Source organism: Mobula birostris, chromosome 6 (genome assembly GCF_030028105.1).
Source record: "Mobula birostris isolate sMobBir1 chromosome 6, sMobBir1.hap1, whole genome shotgun sequence".
In the NCBI taxonomy this organism is placed as follows: Eukaryota; Metazoa; Chordata; class Chondrichthyes; order Myliobatiformes; family Myliobatidae; genus Mobula; species Mobula birostris.
This window is the reverse complement of record NC_092375.1, coordinates 119,627,941-119,647,524: the sequence shown is the minus strand read 5'-3', so window position 1 is coordinate 119,647,524 and position 19,584 is coordinate 119,627,941. Positions and strand designations below refer to the sequence as shown.

Here is a 19,584-nt window from a genome sequence, read left to right as displayed (position 1 = left end):
TTGTGTGAAAAAGAAAGAATAAATTGTGCAAGCAATAAAAAAAGAACAAACAAACCAATCTCCATGAACCTCAGAATCCCAGAACTTGATGATGGTGAGGACAATATGAGTGAGGTTGATGTTCTGGAGCATGTTGATATTAAGGGAGAGGAGGTGTTGGAGTTATTAAAATACATTAGGACGGATAAGTCCCCGTGGCGTGACAGAATATTCCCCAGGCTGCTCCACGAGGCGAGGGAAGAGATTGCTGAGCCTCTGGTTAGGATCTTTATGTCCTCGTTGTCCATGGGAATGGTACTGGAGGATTGGAGGGAGGTGAATGTTGTCCCTTTGTTCAAAAAAGGTAGTAGGGATAGTCCGGGTAATTATAGACCAGTGAGCCTTACGTCTGTGGTGGGAAAGCTGTTGGAAAAGATTCTTGAAGATAGGATCTATTGGCATTTAGAGAATCATGGTCTGATCAGGGACAGTCAGCATGGCTTTGTGAAGGGCAGATCGTGTCTAACAAGCCTGATAGAGTTCTTTGAGGAGGTGACCAGGCATATAGATGAGGATAGTGCAGTGGATGTGATCTATATGGATTTTAGTAATGCATTTGATAAGGTTCCACACGGTAGGCTTATACAGAAAGTCAGAAGGCATGGGATCCAGGGAAGTTTGGCCAGGTGGATTCAAAATTGGCTTGCCTGTAGAAGGCAGAGGGTAGTGGTGGAGGGAGTACATTCGGATTGGAGGGTTGTGACTAGTGGTGGCCCACAAGGATCTGTTCTGGGACTCTACTTTTCGTGATTTTTATTAACGACCTGGATGTGGGGGTAGAAGGGTGGGTTGGCAAGTTTGCAGATGACACAAAGGTTGGTGGTATTGTAGATAGTGTCTACAACACTACCTACAACACCACCACGAGGATTGCCAAAGATTGCAGAGAGACATTGATAGGATGCAGTAGTGGGCTGAGAAGTGGCAGATAGAGTTCAACCCGGAGAAGTGTGAGGTGGTACACTTTGGAAGGACAAACTCCAAGGCAGAGCACAAAGTAAATGGCAGGATACTTGGTAGTGTGGAGGAGCAGAGGAATCTGGGGGTATATGTCCACAGATCCCTGAAAGTTGCCTCACAGGTAGATAGCGTAGTTAAGAAAGCTTATGGGGTGTTAGGTTTCATAAGTCGAGGGATAGAGTTTAAGAGTCGCGAGGTAAGGATGCAGCTCTATAAAACTCTGGTTAGGCCACACTTGGAGTACTGTGTCCAGTTCTGGTTGCTTCACTATAGGAAGGATGTGGAAGCATTGGAAAGGGTACAGAGGAGATTTACCAGGATGCTGCCTGGTTTAGAGAGTATGGATTATGATCAGGGATTAAGGGAGCTAGGGCTTTACTCTTTGGAGAGAAGGGGGATGAGAGGAGACATAATAGAGGTATACAAGATATTAAAAGGAATAGATAGAGTGGATAGCCAGCGCCTCTTCCTCAGGGCACCACTGCTCAATACAAGAGGACATGGCTTTAAAGTAAGGGGTGGGAAGTTCAAGGGGAATATTAGAGGAAGGTTTTTTACTCAGAGAGTGGTTGGTGCATGGAATGCATTGCCTGAGTCAGTGGTGGAGGCAGATACACTAGTGAAGTTTAAGAGACTACTAGACAGGTATATGGAGGAATTTAAGTTGGGGGGTTATATGGGAGGCAGGATTTGAGGGTTGGCACAACAATGTGGGCCGAAGGGCCTGTACTGTGCTGTACTTATTCTATGTTCTATGTAAGTCCACAGTCATGGAGCCAGTTCAGTGCTGAGGTGAATGCCAATGGCTGCAGGCCACAGCTGCAGAGCCAGTTTAGTGATGAGGCTGCAGAGTTAGTTCAGCACTTCAGTGAATAAACCCTCGTGGAGTAGTGAGCTGAACACTAGTTCGTGCTTCGTCCTTGGCCTCGATGCCTTAATCTTTTCAATCTGGCTCGGTGCTTAAATCGCCCAAATTCCGGTTTGTTATCCACTCTCAGGCCCAGGCCCCACAGCTTTAATCTGACCTGAAGTCCACTGCAGCAATGGCCACCATCTGCATTCTTGAGAGTCCAGATTGCAGAATTCTTCAGGATGCTACTAAAGTGCCAGGTTGTACAGATGGTTCACCTCCCAATGGGAAATTACAGGCTGCAGTTTGCAGTGATCGTAGTGTTACGTACCCCGTAACTGGGTTGCCAAACCAGCAGAAATGGATCACTCAGTTGGAGTCTGGATTACTAGAACTAAGAAAGTTTTATTAAAGAAACAAGCAACACAGTAATTGAAAGGATAATAAATGCAACAGTTCAGCAATGATAAACACACATGTGCACAGAATTAAGATAACAGCATCAATCAAGCTCTATTGTTGTCTAGGGGTAAATGACCAATTTCAAAGTGACACAAAAGTCCAGTTCGATTTAATAGTTCAGTTCGCAGTAATCGTTGGCATGGCAATGGACAAGGTGGGGGGGGAGGGAGAGAGAGAACGACTGATCATTCAGAAACGGCTTCCACTCACAGACCGGCGATGTTGCTCACAAGCAGCTTTCGGGCAGGTCCTTGGTGATGTCACCTGAGGTCACCGACTGTGACCCCTCCTCCAGATGCGGTCGATCCTCTGCAGTGAACCCGGCACCAAGCAAGGGTGGACACACACCGGGTTCCCGCTGATCGTACCTTTCCACCCTGTGCGTTTAAGGCTGATCCCCTGATCAGCCGTCCAAGAGCTTCCCACCGACTCGTGAGAGGCGCACCGCTTCCAGGGTCTCGTTACCTCGAGTGTCGTGTGTGTCCTGCCTTAGCGAACCTGTCCCTTTTTATCCCCCTGCTGAGGTATCGCCTGTCCATCACTTCAAACAGTTCAGGGTTCAAAGGGGGAGCCGCTCCAGACAGCTCTCTCTCCCGTCCCTTCATTACACATCTCCAGATGCTGCTTCATTGTTCCTTATCTCTCCTCCCCCCTGAGGACAGGTGGCAGACCAACTGCTGATGCCACTGTTGCTAGCCCAGGCCAGCAAACATCTTAATTTATGTGTATTCTCGTCACACTTCCCCCCTTTAAGGATTTTTACCGGGGTAAAAATTACAAACATGAGTACATTATTTGGTACACACAAATACACATCTTTATCAGCTATTTGGCTAATACAGAGAATTTGAAGTTGTCAGCACCTTGACAGACAGTCATCACATTTTCTGTTCCTTTTATATGTGTTATTAATAATCCCTTAGACCAGGCTCCAACTCAGCAAACTTCATAGTGGCCAAAAACACTGATGGATTGCGATCAATGTAACCTCTCATTTGGTTTTGTCCCAGACCACAATAACAAGGGTCGTCCCATTCCGACTCAGTTTTCTCTCGCAAGGGCTTAGTAGGAGGGGACGGGTAGTAACCGCGAGTTATTGCAAAACCTCCTACAGTACCCCACCTTCTCCAAGAGCCTTCTGAGGGCCCTCTTGTCTGTCGGGGTTGGGTGGTCAGCGATAGCCTGCACTGTAGCTTGCATCGCTGCCAGCTGCCCCTGTGTCACCACAATTCCCAGGTAAGTGACCCTCGTGTGGCCAAATTCATTTTTTTCAAGGTTCACTATCAAGCTGGCTTCAGACAGCCGTATTAAATTGCCAATACACACCTCTGTGTTCATCAGCCCTTTAGTCACTGAATTACTCATTATATATGGTTGTTGTTTGCTAGGCTGACCTATTGTAACAGACATCACCCAACATTCAGTTCTTTGCATTGCCTCGGGACAATCAAACACACGGGTGCGAGTCGTTTAATTACTGCTAAAGAGTCGCTTTGTTCGGGGATTAAGGGAGAGACCTTATCAGCAGAGCTGGCCAAAACAATAGCCTTCTCCCATCTGGTCGATACCATACTCATCTTTTCAAAATGGTTTTTCTCTCTTATCGGGGGGACCCTAGCTTCACTGATTTCCACGCTAACACCGACTAGGTTTGTTAGTGCATCAAAAGCCTGTGACCGTCTCAGTTCGCGTCGGTCATGATCAATAACATCCTTCCCCCTGGGCAGCCGGTAAACCTCTTTCATGATTCCACCAACTGTTTCCTCCAGCACCGCAAGATGTCCACCGGGGGGGGTACCTCGTGGGCCATGTTAAAAACCTCATCCCCATAACGCTTTTGCACCACCCCCCATTCCTCATCTGCGGGTACTGTACTTGATTTCCCTTTCTTCCTTAGCACTTCCTCCTCCGCACAATAGCCTACTAGTTCCCTTGTTAAGTCTGTGTCAGAGAGAGCTGTCTCTGCCAAAACAATCAGCCCCTCGTCTCGCTCCTGCGTCTGCACAAATTCTTTCCTGGCTACTGCTACGTCTGTCCCAGGTCCCTCACTACCTCTTGTCTCACTACACTCCTTCTTTTCATTTTCTACCCCCGTCTCATACAAGACTGGTAGAAACGTTTCAGCTAAATTCACTACCGCAGCCCCGTGATGAACCTGTGAGTCCGTGGGCGAGGCCTCACTGCTGGCAGGCTGACGTGTCAATCTCACGACTGGGAACATGATTCCCCCGGCGATGTCATTACCGAGCAAGACTTCCACGCCTTTCATCGGTAATTCGGACCTCACCCCGATCGTGACTAGTCCAGAGACCAGGTTGCTTTGTAAGTGTATCTGGTGCAAAGGCACGGCTTCAGTCCCTTTTCCAATGCCTTTTATCACACTGACCTCCCCAGTGTCGGTCTCTGAGCTAAAGTCTAAAACACTCTTCAGTATTAGTGACTGACACGCTCCCGTGTCTCTCCAGATCCGCACTGGAACTGGTTTTAACCCCTCCTTCACTGACACCAATCCAGCTGAGATAAACTTTTCGCGCCCTTCCTGAACTTAATCAGACCTCCTCTCCCTTGGGGGTGGGTTTGCCGGCTCAATACAGCCAGTCGGAACCCCCGTTTTTCCTTTCCCCGTCTCCTTCCTTGGGGCAAAGCACCTGGACGCAAGTGTCCGACTTTCCCACAATTATAACAGACGACCCCAGGGGACTTCCTACCAGACTGCTCCCGGTCTACCTTATCCTTTTCACTAGTCCCCGGCTTACTTACTGACTTTTCTGGCGGACTCTCCCCGCCATCCTGACGACCCTTTTGATAGCCTTTACTCGGGGCAAACTTCATTTTATGCGTCAACGCATACTCATCCGCTAACTTAGCAGTTGCGGCTAATGTGGCTGCCTCCTTCTCATCTAGGTAGGGTCTCATACCCTAAGGGACACAACCTTTAAACTGCTCAATCAAGATCAGTTGTAGCAGTCTGTCATAATCCCCCTCTACCCCCTTTGAGGCGCACCAACGCTCACAATATGTCTGCATCTCACGAGCAAACTCCAAATACGTGCGGTCCCACTGCTTCCTCGCATTCCAGATCCTCTGCCGGTATGCCTCCGGGATCAACTCATCAATCCTGAGGATGGCCTCTTTCACCACCTCATACCTCTGGGCATCTTCCACGGACAAAGCTGAGTAAGCTTCTTGGGCTTTCCCTTTCAGTACACTCTGAAGCAAAACCACCCACTTATCCCTCGGCCAGTCCTGACTTATAGCCACTTTCTCGAAATGGAGAAAGTACCGATCCACGTCGGTATCGTCAAATGGGGGAACCAGCCTAACCTCCTGGGTCGCCCGGAACCCTCCACCTTGGTTCGGCACGAGCCCCTGCTCTGCCCTTAACCTTAACTTCTCCAATTCGAATTCCCTTTCCCTCTGTTTCTCTTCTCTCTCCAACTGTCTGTCCCTCTCTTTCTCTTCTCTCTCCAACTGTCTGTCTCTCTCTTTCTCTTCTCTTTCCAACTGTCTCTCTCTCTCTTGCCTTTCTAACTCTCTCTCCTGCTCTTCTCGCTGTAACTGTCTGTCCCTCTCTTTCTCTTCTCGTTCCAACTGTCGTACCCGGAACTCGTGCTCGAATCTCAGTTTTTCAAGCTGTACCTGTACCGCGTCTCCAGCAGGTTTTTCATTAGACACCACCTCCAGCTCGCCTTGGGGAAGCACACATTTAGATACATAGTGCTCTACGATAGCTCTGTGTATCTCCTCTCTCCTCATTGTCGACTTCCCCTTAGCAAGATTCAACCATTTGGCCACAGCTACCAATTCCGATTTCCTGGCATCCTCTAATGCCTCCAAGGTCGGCGCCTTTATAAATTCCTCAGCCTCCATTTCTGCTGTTTGTCTTTTCTTTCTTTCGGGAATTTTGACCCAATCAATTTACTCCGTCCCAAATTTAGCGTTCAAAATCGCGGACGAGAACCCCACTTATGTTACGTACCCCGTAACTGGGTTGCCAAACCAGCAGAAATGGATCACTCAGTTGGAGTCTGGATTACTAGAACTAAGAAAGTTTTATTAAAGAAACAAGCAACACAGTAATCGAAAGGATAATAAATGCAACAGTTCAGCAATGATAAACACACATGTGCACAGAATTAAGATAACAGCATCAATCAAGCTCTATTGTTGTCTAGGGGTAAATGACCAATTTCAAAGTGACACAAAAGTCCAGTTCGATTTAGTTCAGTTCGCAGTAATCATTGCCATGGCGATGGACAACGTGGGGGGGGAGGGAGAGAGAGAACGGGAACGACTGATCATTCAGAAACGGCTTCCACTCACAGACCGGCGATATTGCTCACAAGCAGCTTTCGGGCAGGTCCTTGGTGATGTCACCTGAGGTCACCGACTGTGACCCCTCCTCCAGATGCGGTCGATCCTCTGCAGTGAACCCGGCACCCAAGCGAGGGTGGACACACACCGGGTTCCCGCTGATCGTACCTTTCCACCCTGTGCGTTTAAGGTCCAGTACTTCCCACCAACTCGTGAGAGGCGCACCGCTTCCAGGGTCTCGTTACCTCGAGTGTCGTGTGTGTCCTGCCTTAGCGAACCTGTCCCTTCTTATCCCCCTGCTGGGGTATCGCCTGTCCATCACTTCAAACAGTTCAGGGTTCAAAGGGGGAGCCGCTCTAGACAGCTCTCTCTCCCCCGTCCCTTCATTACACATCTCCAGATCATCTGTCCATCACTTCAAACAGTTCAGGGTTCAAAGGGGGAGCCGCTCTAGACAGCTCTCTCTCTCCCGTCCCTTCATTACACATCTCCAAATGCTGCTTCATTGTTCCTTATCTCTCCTTCCCCTGAGGACAGGTGACAGACCAACTGCTGATACCACTGATGCTAGCCCAGGCCAGCAAACGTCTTAATTTATGTGTATTCTCGTCACAGTAGTCACAATAAAGGTATGTTTAGTATAATTGTTTATAGATTTGTTAGCTGCCTACAAAGTGTTGCTGTGCTTTCTTTGCAAGAAAAAGCGCCAGTTAGTTGTGGCGAGCTAATTAAGGATATAATGACCTTTTCAAAGGTAGAAGGATGGGCTTATAATGAACATCACAGGGTTGGACGTTAAAGGCAAATCAGCTTTGGCCAATTTGATGGAATTCATCAATGATGGACACGTTTACTATCATGAACACTACCTTTGCTATTCCTCTTTCGTACTATTTATTTAATTTTTTTGCTTAATGTGTAGTTTTTTTGTCTTGCTTTGTTGTACTGCCACAAAATAACACATTTCACAACAGAATCACCTGATTCTGACATTGACTTTTAGAATGAATCTGACAAAGTGCCGTACAGCTATTTTAACCCAGCTTGTATTCTGAACACCAGATCGTTACTTACTTGGTCATAATCTGCTTGACCTTTTCCATTTCTGAGAACCAGGTCCAACACTGCTTCTCTCATTGAGAGAGAAAGTTTTTATGTGCAACCAAGAAATTCCTCTCTCCTGGCCCTTGGCACTGTCTCCCCTAGTCTGTGTTTGGGTAATTACTGCTCTGTCCTGGGATTTCTGAAGACGTTTTCCATTCTTCGACTCTGCGCATCTTGATTACAGAACTCCAAAGTTACTCTGCACAGAATGGGCCCTTCACCTAACTTGTCCATGCTGACCCAGATGTCTGTGTTAATCCCACTTAGGTGTGTTTGACCTACATCGCCATAAAGCTTTTGTATCCATGTACCTGTCCAATATCTTAAATATTGTAATAGTTCCTACCTCTACCACCTAATCCAGTGGTTTATTCCATATACACACTCTGCTCTCTGGAAAATCTCTGATTCCCTTTAGATATTTCTTCTCTCCTTAAAACCTATGCCCTCTAGTTTTCAACTCCCCTACTCTAGGAAAAAAACTGACCATCCACCATCTCTACACCCCTTATTTTATAAACCTATACACGGTCACTGTCAGTCTCCTTCAATTCAGGGAAAATAGCCTCAGCTTATCCAGATTTTCCTTTTAACTCCAGCTGTCCAGTCCAGCGATGCCCTTGTGACTGTTTTCTGCATCCTCCCTGGTTTAACCGCACCCTTCCTATAGTATGGAGATCAGAAATGCACACAATGGTCTGAGTGCGCCCTAACCAATGATTTCTGCAACCACAATGTTCTCTAGTGTGATGTTCCTGTTTTTAAAAAAAAATCCCAGCAAAATAGTCTCCCCTCTATATTAAAATATGAAATTTGGTAAGAGACCAACTAGTCTTTGTCTTAGAACTCTAAAGATATTCTTAGTTAAGTGTTCTGAATTAGTACTCTTGATTGCAGGTGGCTCAGTAGCCTAGCAATCAGCGTGACCATAAGATATAGGAACAGAATCAGGCCATTCAGTCCATCAAGTCTGCTCAGCCTTTCCATCATAGCTGATTTGTTATCCCTCTCAACCCACTTCTCCTGCTGCCTTCTTGTCACCTTTCTTGCCCTGACTAATTCCTCTTTGAATATACCCAGTGAGGGCCTCCACAGCTGTCTGTGGCAATGATTTCCACAAATTCACAATTCTCTGGCTAAGGAAATTTGCCCTCATCTCTCTTCTAAAGGGATGTCCCTTTATTCTGAGGCTGTCCCCTCTGGTCCTAGACTCCCCACTAAAAGAAACATGGCCTCCATGTCCACTCTGTCTAGGTTTTTAATATTCAATAAGTTTCAATGAAATCCCCCCTCCCATTCTTCCAAACTCCACTGAGTACGGGCACAGAGCCTTCAAATGCTCCTTAAATGTTAACCTTTTCATTCCTGTAAATTATCCTCATTACCCTCTGGACCTTCTCCATTACCAGCGCACCCTTTCTTGGATAGTGGGTCAAAACTGTTCTCAATACTCCCAAGTTCAATCTGACCAATGCCTTATAAAGCCTCAGCATTACGTTCTTGCTCTTCTGCTCTAGTCTTCTCTAAATGAGTGCTAACATTGCTTTTGCCTTCCTTACCAGACTCAACTTGCTAGTTACCGTTATGGAATCCTACACGTCCCAAGTCCCTTTGCACCTCTGGTTTCTGAATTTTCCCCCTGTATTGAAAATGATTTACCTCTTTATTCATTCTACTAAAGTGAATTACACTTCCCAACACAGTATTTCATCTGCCTCTTCTTTGTGCCTTGTCCTAATCTAAGTCCTTTTCCAGATTCCCTGCTTCCTTAACACATCCTGACCCTCCACTTATCCTTATATCATAAGACCATAAAAATAGCAGAGTCAGGCCATTTGGCCCGTCAATTATGTTCTGCCATTTCATCATGGCTCATCCAAATCTTTCTCAACCCCGTTTTCCTGCCTTTTCCCCATAACCTTTCACGCCCTGATTAATCAAGAACCTATCAGCCTCCGCCTTAAATGCACTCAGTGACTTGGCTCCCACAGCCGCCTGTGGCAATGAATTCCACAGATTCACCGCCCTCTGGCTGAAGAAATTCCTTCTCCTCTCTGTTCTAAATAGACACTCCTCTATTTTGAGGCTGTGCCCTCTGGTCATAGACTCCCTCACAAAAGGAAACATTCTCTTCACATCCACTCTATCTAGGCCTTTCAACATTCGATAGGTTTCATTGAGATCTCCAAAGTTCAAGTGAGTACAGCCCCAGAGCCTTGAGTTGCTGCTGGTATGATAACCCTTTCATTCCCGGTACCATTCTCACAAGTCTCCTTTGAACCCTCTCCAATGCCAGCATACCTGTTCTTAAATAAGGGGCCCAAACTGCTCATAGTACGCCAAGTGAGGCCACTTGGAGGCCATCTGGAAACTTGACCACAAAGCCATCAGTTCCGTCATTCAAATCATTGACATTTAAAGCGAAAAGAAGCAGTCCCAACACTGGCCTCTGTGGAACACTATTATTGACCAGCAGCCAACCAGAAAAAGCTCCCTTCTGCCAATCATCTATCCATGATCATATCTTTCCTGTAATACTAGGGGCTCTCGTTTAGCAGCCTCTCGCGTGGCACCTTGCTCGTGATAGGATCAGAGGTGGAGAGTATCATTAACTTTAAATTCCTTGGTGTTATCATATCAGAGGATTTATCCTGGAGTCATCACAAAGATGCCTCTATTTCTTTAAAAGTTTGCATTGATTAAACTTCAGCAAACTTTTAGATGTGTACTGAAGCGTAACCCAACAGGTGCATCACAGCCTGGTAAGACGCTAAGAGATTGCACTGTTTTGTGAATGCTTTCAAAGTTGGAAGTAAATTTATTATGAAAGAATGTATGATACCTTGAAATTGATTTATTGCAGGCAATTACAGGGAGATAAAGAAATACAATAACATTTGTGAAAAACTGTACATAATAAAAAAACTGAGAAACCAAGCAATGTGCAAAAGTGGACAGAGTGCAAATTATAAAATAAATAAATAAACAAATACTGAGGACAGGAGTTGTCAAGTCCTTAAAAGTGGGTCTGCGGGTTGTGGAATTGGTTCAGAGTTGAGCTGAGTGAAGTTAACCATGCTGTTTCAGCAGTGTGGTTGTGGAAAGGTAATGACTGTTTTTGAACCTGGTGGTGTGGAACTTCAGACTCCTGTACCTCCTCCCCGATGGTAGTAGCGAGAAGAGTGCACTGTTAGATTTATGGATCAACAAAAATGCCTTATTTAATCTTGCCATCAATTATTCTGACTTGAATTATGAATTGGAATACCAAACATAGGCAATTTCAAAAATAGTGTGTGATAGGGAAATTTCATGGCGATTTTCATGATCAGCAGCCCAAAATCCATGAAGTATTCAGGAAACACAATCTTTGCTGTCTGGTGTTATCAGATAAGTGCCCAAATCCAACATCTGCATTTCTTGCCACAGGAGGCCTATTCCATCACTATGCATGTATATGAGGTGTTTCTCAGTCCAAAGGTGAAGGATAACTACTACCTGTTTCCACAAGTCTTTGCTCTTTGACTACTGCCCAGACACACTATAACTGAGGTTGTGAGCTGGGTGTCATAACACAATCTATTGTATATTTCCTCTTCAGGTGGGACTGGCGATTAAACCAGGAACGTCTGTAGAAGACCTGGCTCCATGGGCAAATCAGATCGATATGGCTCTGGTAATGACTGTGGAGCCAGGATTCGGTGGTCAGAAGTTCATGAGTGATATGATGCCAAAGGTAATTTATCGGCTATTTTGCTATGTTTTAAGATACTTTGCAGCTTGCTGTGCTGTTTAAACAGTGAAGAATACTCAAAATGTAGATAAGGAACATTCCTGTGGGTTAGGTTTATTATGTAAGCATAATATGGTGATTCTTTCCCGGGGCTGAAATGTCTAATACCAGAAAGCATGCATTTAAGGTGAGGGGGTAACTTCAAAGGAGATGTGAGGGGCATTTTTTTGTAGAGTGGTGGGTGCCTGGGTAGATGCATAAGGGTCTATTAAGAGATACACAATTAATGTGAGGAAAATGGAAGGATGTGGACATTGTATAAGCAAGAGATTAGTTTACTTGGCGGTTTTACTACTTAATTGATTTGGTACAACATTGTGGGCTGAAAGGTTTGTTCCTGTGTTGTACTGTTCTATGTTTTACACAACACTGGTTAGTTCTTAACTACTAAAATGAGCCAAGTTCAGTTGTGATACAACTTGATACACAATTTGCAGGTAGGTCTTCCTGTTTGGTGTTGGGTCAAGTGGGATATTTCTTCCCTTATCGAGCCATCCTTTGCTGAAAAATTATGAAATAGCTTTGGGACATTCAAAACTTTAAATTTTGTTTCAGGTGCACTGGTTGAGGACACAGTTTCCCTCTCTGGATATTGAAGTTGATGGAGGTGTAGGACCAGACACTATTCACAAATGTGCAGAGGTATTTCACCCTTAACTAATGAAATACAGCTATGTGGTTGATCAATAGCTTCAAGTAAATTCCACTCTTCTCCACCTTACTCCTTTTCACTGCAACTGCACAGGTCTTCTATTTGGCCATTCTGTGCCTCGGACTAGCTGGATGTGAGTGTAGATAATCTGCCTTTTCATTACTTTAGCTGAAGTGCATGTCCGCACATATTCCCACATGAACTACATTTATCAGTCTTGCCTACTCATCCAATCTATCTATATCTTGTTGCAGAAGCACAGCATACATATCACATCATATTCTTCAGCCTATTTTTGTATCATAGAGTCATAGAATACTACAGCACAGAAACAGACCTGTATCCACCACTTCTGCTGGTATCTCATTCCATGAAGAAGTCCCCTCTCCCTTCAAGTTCTCCTTAAATATTTCATCTTTCTCTCTTAATTCATGACCTCTAGTTCTCGTCTTGCCCAACCTCAGTGGAAAAAGCCTGCCTGCGTTTACTCCCGTTATACCCCTCATGGTTTTATATATCTCTATCAAATCTCCCTTCATTCTATGCTCCGGGGGGAAAAAAATCCCAACCTATTCAATTTTTTCCTATAACTCAGGTCCTCAAGTCTTGACAACATCCTCGTAAATTTTCTCTGCACTCTTTTAATCTTATTGATGTCTTTCATATAGGTAGGTGACCAGAACTACATGCAATACTCCAAATTAGGCTCCACCAACATCTTAAACAACTTAAACATGACATCTAATTCCTGTACTCAGTACCTTGATATACGAAGGCCAGCATGCCAAAAGCATTTATGACACCATTTACCTGTGTCGCCATTTTCAGGAATTATGGAACTGTATTCCCAGATTCCTCTGTTCTACTGCACTCAGTGCCCCACCATTCACTCTGTAAGTCCGAAGCTGTTTTGTCCTTCCAAAGTTGAAAACCTTATAATTGTCCGCATTAACTTTCATCTGCCATTTTCAACCCATTTTCCAGTTGGTCCAGATCCCACTACAAGCTTTGATAGCCTTGTTTGCTGTCCACTGCCACGCCACAGATCTCCAGTTTGAGAGACAACAGTCTACTGCCGCTCTCTGGCTTCTACAAAGTGAAAATCTAATCCAATTACTACCTCTTCCTCAATGCCAAGCCATTGTATCTTCTTGACCAAACACTCCTGTGGGAGCTTGTCAAAGGCTTTGCTGAAGTCCATGTAGACAACATCACTGGCTTTCCTTCATCAATTTTCCTCAGAAGTTGGTTAGACTCAATTTACCATATACAAAAAGCCATATTGACTGTAAAGCCATATAGATCCAGTCCCTGTCTATCCAAATACTTATAAATCCGGTCCCTTAGAATATCTTCCAAAAACATATCCACTACTGACATCAGGTTTACCCATCTATAGTTACCCAGCTTATTCTTTCTTAAACGACAGAACAATGTTAGCAATTCTCTCGCGCCTCACCTGAGCTTTTCCAATAATTTATCCTTTGTAATTAACAAAACACACATCTGTCATTTCTTTGCTGTTATTAATTCACCGGCCTTGTTCTCTAGAGGCTCCACTATTACCTTAGGCAGCCCCTTCCTACTTTTATATCATTAGACACTTCTGCTGTTTTCAAACTACATGCAAGTTTTCTCTCAAAATTCTTTATAGTCTTTTGCTAGATCCTCAAACTTACCAGTCCTTTAGTTTACTGCTTGCTCTGGAAAATATACCATACTTTTCAATTTAACATTTTCCTTGACTCCCTATGTTAACCCCAGATTGTGTGTCTCATGAAATCCTCTACATGTAGACCAACTGTTTAAATATTTGCCATTGACCATCTAATGACCTCTCTCTCACTCGTTTACCCAGTCTGCCCTAGACCACTCCTCCCTCATTGCATGATTGCTGTTATGTCAATAGATGGTACAGGTTATGGATCCGTGGTGTTCATGCTCAAAGTACATTTGGAATTATATTTATAATCACTAGGGCCCTGATTAAGCCTCATTACATGAGATCAAATCTAAAACAGCCCGTTTCCGGGTAGGTTCTGCAATGTACTTCAAAAGCCATTCTCGTTCACTGGTGACTTCCAGGAAAAACTGCATGGCAACCAGGAAAGGTCGGTGATGCTGGAAAGACAGCTGACCACCAGGAAAGACTGGCACGGGCACACAAGGCTAGCAACCTTGTGTGTAGCACTCGCGAGAGGGCCCCATACAAGCTACGGATGTGCTAACTACACAATATTCCCAGAATTTCCCAAGAGGTGGGGAGGATGAGAGACTCAACAGGACAGACATAATGGCAATGGCCAGGACTAGAAATACGATAACAAGAAGGCTCAAGCAAACAATGCTGACTGGGGAGGTATTCATTGCAAAGTGCTGTTGTGGCAAAATCTGCAAGAACGTCGAAGGCCTTGATACACCAAAGCAGGTCCAGCTGCAGAACGAAGGCCACTCAAGTTTAACGCGTGGACTCAGCATCCAGTTAGATGATAGAGAACTCCAGCCGGGAAGCACCCCACAGAGCTTAACATCTCGGCGCCTGTGCCGCCCCAGTGCCAAAGAAGCGATCAAGTGAGTGCCCCCTTGGACACCTAATCCATTCATCAAGGAAAGAGAGGATCAGATGGCCTAGATCATCAGTGTATTTTGGAAGCAGTTCGATGACAACCTGGATTGCATCTTGGAAGCTACATGGGCAGGACCTGTCTGCAGGAAAATCGACTCCCTCACAGCCATTGTGTTCAGCTTTGCTAACGAGTGATTCAGACCTATGGAGAAAAAAGGGGATCTTAAACCATAATGGCAACCAAACAGGAGGGAGATCAAAGTCATCTGCCACCCCAGGGTCAAGTAGTATACCCTACAAAGTATATAAGAAATGCACAAAACTCTGGAGGTTGTGGAAGATAATGAGGAAGATTTGGACCAAAGGCTCTATCCCACTAAGCCAGGAAATGGCCGAAGGATGCTTTGTTGCCAAGGAAGAAGATTCCTCCACAATCACTCAGTTTAGGACAATCTTCCTCAGTAGTGTGGAGTGCAAGATATTCTTCTGGGTGCTAGCGAGATGGCTGACATCTTATTTAATGGAGAACCACTATATTAACACATCCATCCAGAGAGGTGGCATCCCAGGTTTTTCTGGGTGCGTTGAACACACCTCAATAATCAGCCAATTGATCCGTGAGGCCAGGCAGAAGAAAGGCGACCTAACAGTCGTCTGGTTAGACATTGCCAACGCCTGTGGATCAATACACACACATCCAGGTTGGCCTGGACCACTACCATATCCTGCCAGTAACGTGGGATATGATCTACCTAGGAGAATTCAAGCTACGCTTCACTTCAGCCCACTTTACAACCAGGTGGCAAGACCTCCAAAAAGTGATTCCAGTCGGCTGAATCATCTCCCCCATTTTGTTTGTCATGGGTGTGAAGCTCATATCACCAGCAGCAGACCTAACCCAAGGTCCAGTGTTGGAGCCCGGGATCCGATAACTTGCAATACGGGGATTCAAGGATGACATCACAGTAACCACTGTAGCCTATGTCCAAGCAAGATGGGTATTGGAAACTCTGGACAGCATAGCTAACTGGGCTAGGATGACCTTCAAGGCCAAGAAGTCCAGATGCATGGTGATCAAAAAGACAAGGTTACTAGCAAGGGAGCAGTCATTCCATCCATAGAGGACAGCCCAGTACAGTGTCTTGGAAAGTTTAATGCAGCAGTGACAGTGCCAACATCACCAACACTGTAAAGTAGACATGACGCGTGGCTGAAGAAGATCGACAAAACTGGTAAATTTAAGACATGGTTGTACCACCAAGGCTGCTCTGGCTTTTCACAGTGAACGAGTTCCCCATAACCACTGTAGAAGGCAAAGGGAGGAAAGTTGACAAGCACCTGTGGAGGTGGTTGGCGATCCCCTCAAGTTTTTCTTCAGTGGGGCTCTGCATAAGATCAGGCCAGCTACAGCTCCTGTAGTCATCGGTAGTGGAGGAGTTCAAGGTGGCAAAGTATAGAGTTGTGTTAACACTGAGGGGCTCCGATGACAAGCTAATAAACCAGACAGGAGTCACAACAAGATCACAACATGAGTGAGCTGCCAGCTCAGCCTTGGACCAGGTAGTGAGCTCTTTGCAATTGAGAGACATTATCGGCAACCAGTGCCTCGGCTCTGCACACTCCCAACAATGGGGGAGTGCAAGTGCAAGGGATAGGTGTGACGTGGTCCAGGCAGGGGCACAGAACCGTGAGGACAAAAGGCGAATATTGAAGGCAGTGGAGTTGCGGTCATAGGGCGTCTGGACAAAATGGGACCTTCCCAAGCATAAGATCACTTGGGCAGAGGTTTGGAGAGTGGAGCCCTTCTGTATTTCTTTCCTCCCGCAGTCTGTGTATGACACTGTCCCTACACCATCATAGCTGCACATATGGGGCTGAGAGAGGACCCTAACTGCAAGCTTTGTGGTCAGCAGGGTTCACCGGCACGCGTACTGATAGGCTGCGAAAGAGCTTTATCACAAGAATGGTATGGGTGGTGCCATGACAAGGTCCTGCTGACCCTTACTGACACACTGGAGCGGGAGAGGTGTAAAGGAACCTGCTGGCAGAGAGGCAAACAGGGCAGTTATTTTCTTCAAGGAGAGGGCTATGCCAATCATATCAAAAAGGCCTAAATCCAATCTGCTGCAAACTGCCAAATCATGGGAGATGAGAATCGATTGTGGGGGGGCGGGGTTGCAGTTTCCGGAGGTGGTGCAAATCACACTTCAACCGGACATCGTACCATGGTCCACTGAAGGCAAGAAAATCGCCCTGGTGGAACTCTCAGTACCATGGGAGGAAGGATGCGAGGAGGCTCACGAGAGGAAGGCCCTGAATTACCAGTCCTTTGTCCATGAGTGCAGGAACAAAGGATGGTAGACGTGGCTATTCCCCGTGGAGATCGGCTGTAGAGGGTTCCTGGCATGGTCAGCGTGGAGTTCACTGTCTGCGCTGGGCCTTGATGAAAGGAACAAGAACCAAGCAGCTCGCAGGATGGGGGAGGAAGCAGAAAGAGCCTCTCGCTGGATATGGAGCAGGCGAGAGGAGTTGAATTGGAAGACAGGAGCAGATGGGCAGTGACTTGGCCACCAACTGCTGACCCTGCAACTGGAGAATGTATTGGTGAGGGGTTGAAACACTCTATGAAAGTTGGGCACCACCTGACGACATCTGCTCCTGGCCAAAGTCTACAGTTACTTCATCAGTTAACTAAAGAGAGCACCCTGATGTATGATGCAAGCCTAATATATTCCAGTTTATCTACCACAACTGCCACTTTGCTTTATTCAATCGATATGAAGCAAATGATAATTGCAGTTCCCTTCAAATGTGCTTGATATTTGCCCATTTATGTTCTGCCCTTCTGAGAGGACACACTTTATTGTTTGTAGAGCACTCCCATTTGTGTCCTGCTTGCTCTAATGTTTCAATGATCCACTACCTTTATGTCTCACACTCTACACTGCTCTGCTGCTCTCCTTGATTACAAACACCACCTTTCCCCTTTACCTATTCTTGTGGGACTGTGGAATGTTGAGCACCCAGTCCTGGTCACCCTGTACTTATGTTTTTGTTACAGCCATTATATACTATTTGTGTATTGTTATTCATGCCATCCAGTTGCAAATGCCATGTGTATTATGTAAAGAAAATTAAGATTGATTTTTTTTTATACACAGGTATTTACAACACTGAATTTGCTCTTTTGCGTATTTTTATTTGCCTTCTGCCTTGACCTATTCTATTACTTTCCACTTTCGTAGAAGGAATAAAAGCGTAGACTATTTTCTAAACAGGGAGCAAATTCAGACTTGGAGGTTAAGTCATGTGCTTGAGGGGGTCCAGAGGAGGTTCGTGAGAATAATCCCTGGAATGAAGGGTTAATGCGAGAGAGGAGCGCTTGATTGCTCTGGAGTTTAGAAGAATGAGGGCAGGGATCTCATTAAGATCTGTTGAATATTGAAAGGCCTTGAAGGAGTGGATGTGGAGAGGATGTTTCCTGTAGTGGGGGAGTCTAGGACCAGTGTGCAGAGCCTCAGAATACACGGATGTCCTTTTAGAACAGGTAAGGAGAAATTTCTTTAGCCAGAGGGTGATGAATCTGTGGAATTCATTGCCATAAACAGCTGTGCAGGCCAAATCATTGGGTCTATTTAAATCAGAGGTTGATAGTTTCTTGATTAGTAAAGGCCATCAAAGGTTATGGGGAGAGGCAGGAGAATAGGTTTGAAGGGTATAATAAATCAGCCATGATGGAATGGCACAGCAGAATCGATGGGCCAAATGAACTGATTCTGCTCACATGTCTTAGTCTAGAACTGTCAATTTTACTCTCTATTCTGTACTGCTGCTTTTTCATTCCTTAATTTATTGAACTGTCCTTTCATTGGTCTCTCCTCTGTCCTAGTCAAAGTCCTGTTTACAACCCTAGTTATGCCATTCACTGGGACGCTGATCCCAGCAAAGTTCAAGTGGAGCCTATCTCAAGGGAGCAGCTCCCTCCTTCCCCAGTACTGGTGCCAGTGTCCCATGGACTGGAACACACTACTCTCACACCAGCCGTTAAGCAATGCATCAACTTCTCTGAACATTGTAACTCATCTGATTCACCCTTTGTCAATTTGCATGTGACTCAGATAATAATGTGATCATCACCCCTGTGGTTCTGCTTTTCATTTTTGTACTGTGCTTCTCATAGTCCCTCTTCATCCTAGCTGTGTTGTAAGTACTTACATGGACCATGACCACTGGATCCTCTCAAGTTCTTCTCCAGTCCAGAAGAGATGTCCTTAAAACCTCGAATCAGGCAAACAGCACAGCCTTTGGGACTCCATCTTTGCTATAGAGAACAGTATCTGTTCCTGTAACTATATAGTCCCTTATGACTATTACATTTTTTCCTTGTCCACTTGAATGGCTCTGTATGCCCTATTGCTATACAGTTCACACATTATCCCTCCAGTCTTCATTCTCTAGGAAGCAAAAACCTCAATGTTTGAACAAGGTAAAGGACTTTTCTGGAACTGTCATAGAAAAGTACTGCACAGAAACAGGCCCTTTGGCCCATATAGTCCGTGCCGAACCATTTAAGCTGGCTACTCCCATTGACCGGCACTGGGACCATAGCCCACCATACCCCTATCATCCATATACCTATTCAAACTTCTCTTAAATGCTGCAATTGAGTTTGCATCACCATTTGCACCGGCAGCTCATTCCACACACTCATCACCATCAGCGAAGATGTATCTTTTCAGGTTTCCCTTAAATTTTTCACCTTTAACCCATGACCTCTAGTTGCAATCTCACCCAACCTCCGTGGAAAAACCCTGCTTGCATTTACCCTATCTGTAACCTTCATT

At 45.4% G+C, this 19,584-nt stretch overlaps 1 protein-coding gene across 2 annotated transcripts in view; it reads left to right on the top strand.

Moving 5' to 3' along the window:
* Nucleotides 1–19,584, top strand: part of rpe (ribulose-5-phosphate-3-epimerase) — an 89,012-nt gene that overhangs the window by 10,041 nt on the left and 59,387 nt on the right. For both annotated transcript variants that reach the window (XM_072261163.1, XM_072261162.1), the window contains exons 4-5: nucleotides 11,331–11,465; nucleotides 12,078–12,164. In XM_072261163.1, the coding sequence (XP_072117264.1) occupies nucleotides 11,331–11,465; nucleotides 12,078–12,164 (222 nt within the window). The remainder of the gene's footprint in view (nucleotides 1–11,330; nucleotides 11,466–12,077; nucleotides 12,165–19,584) is intronic.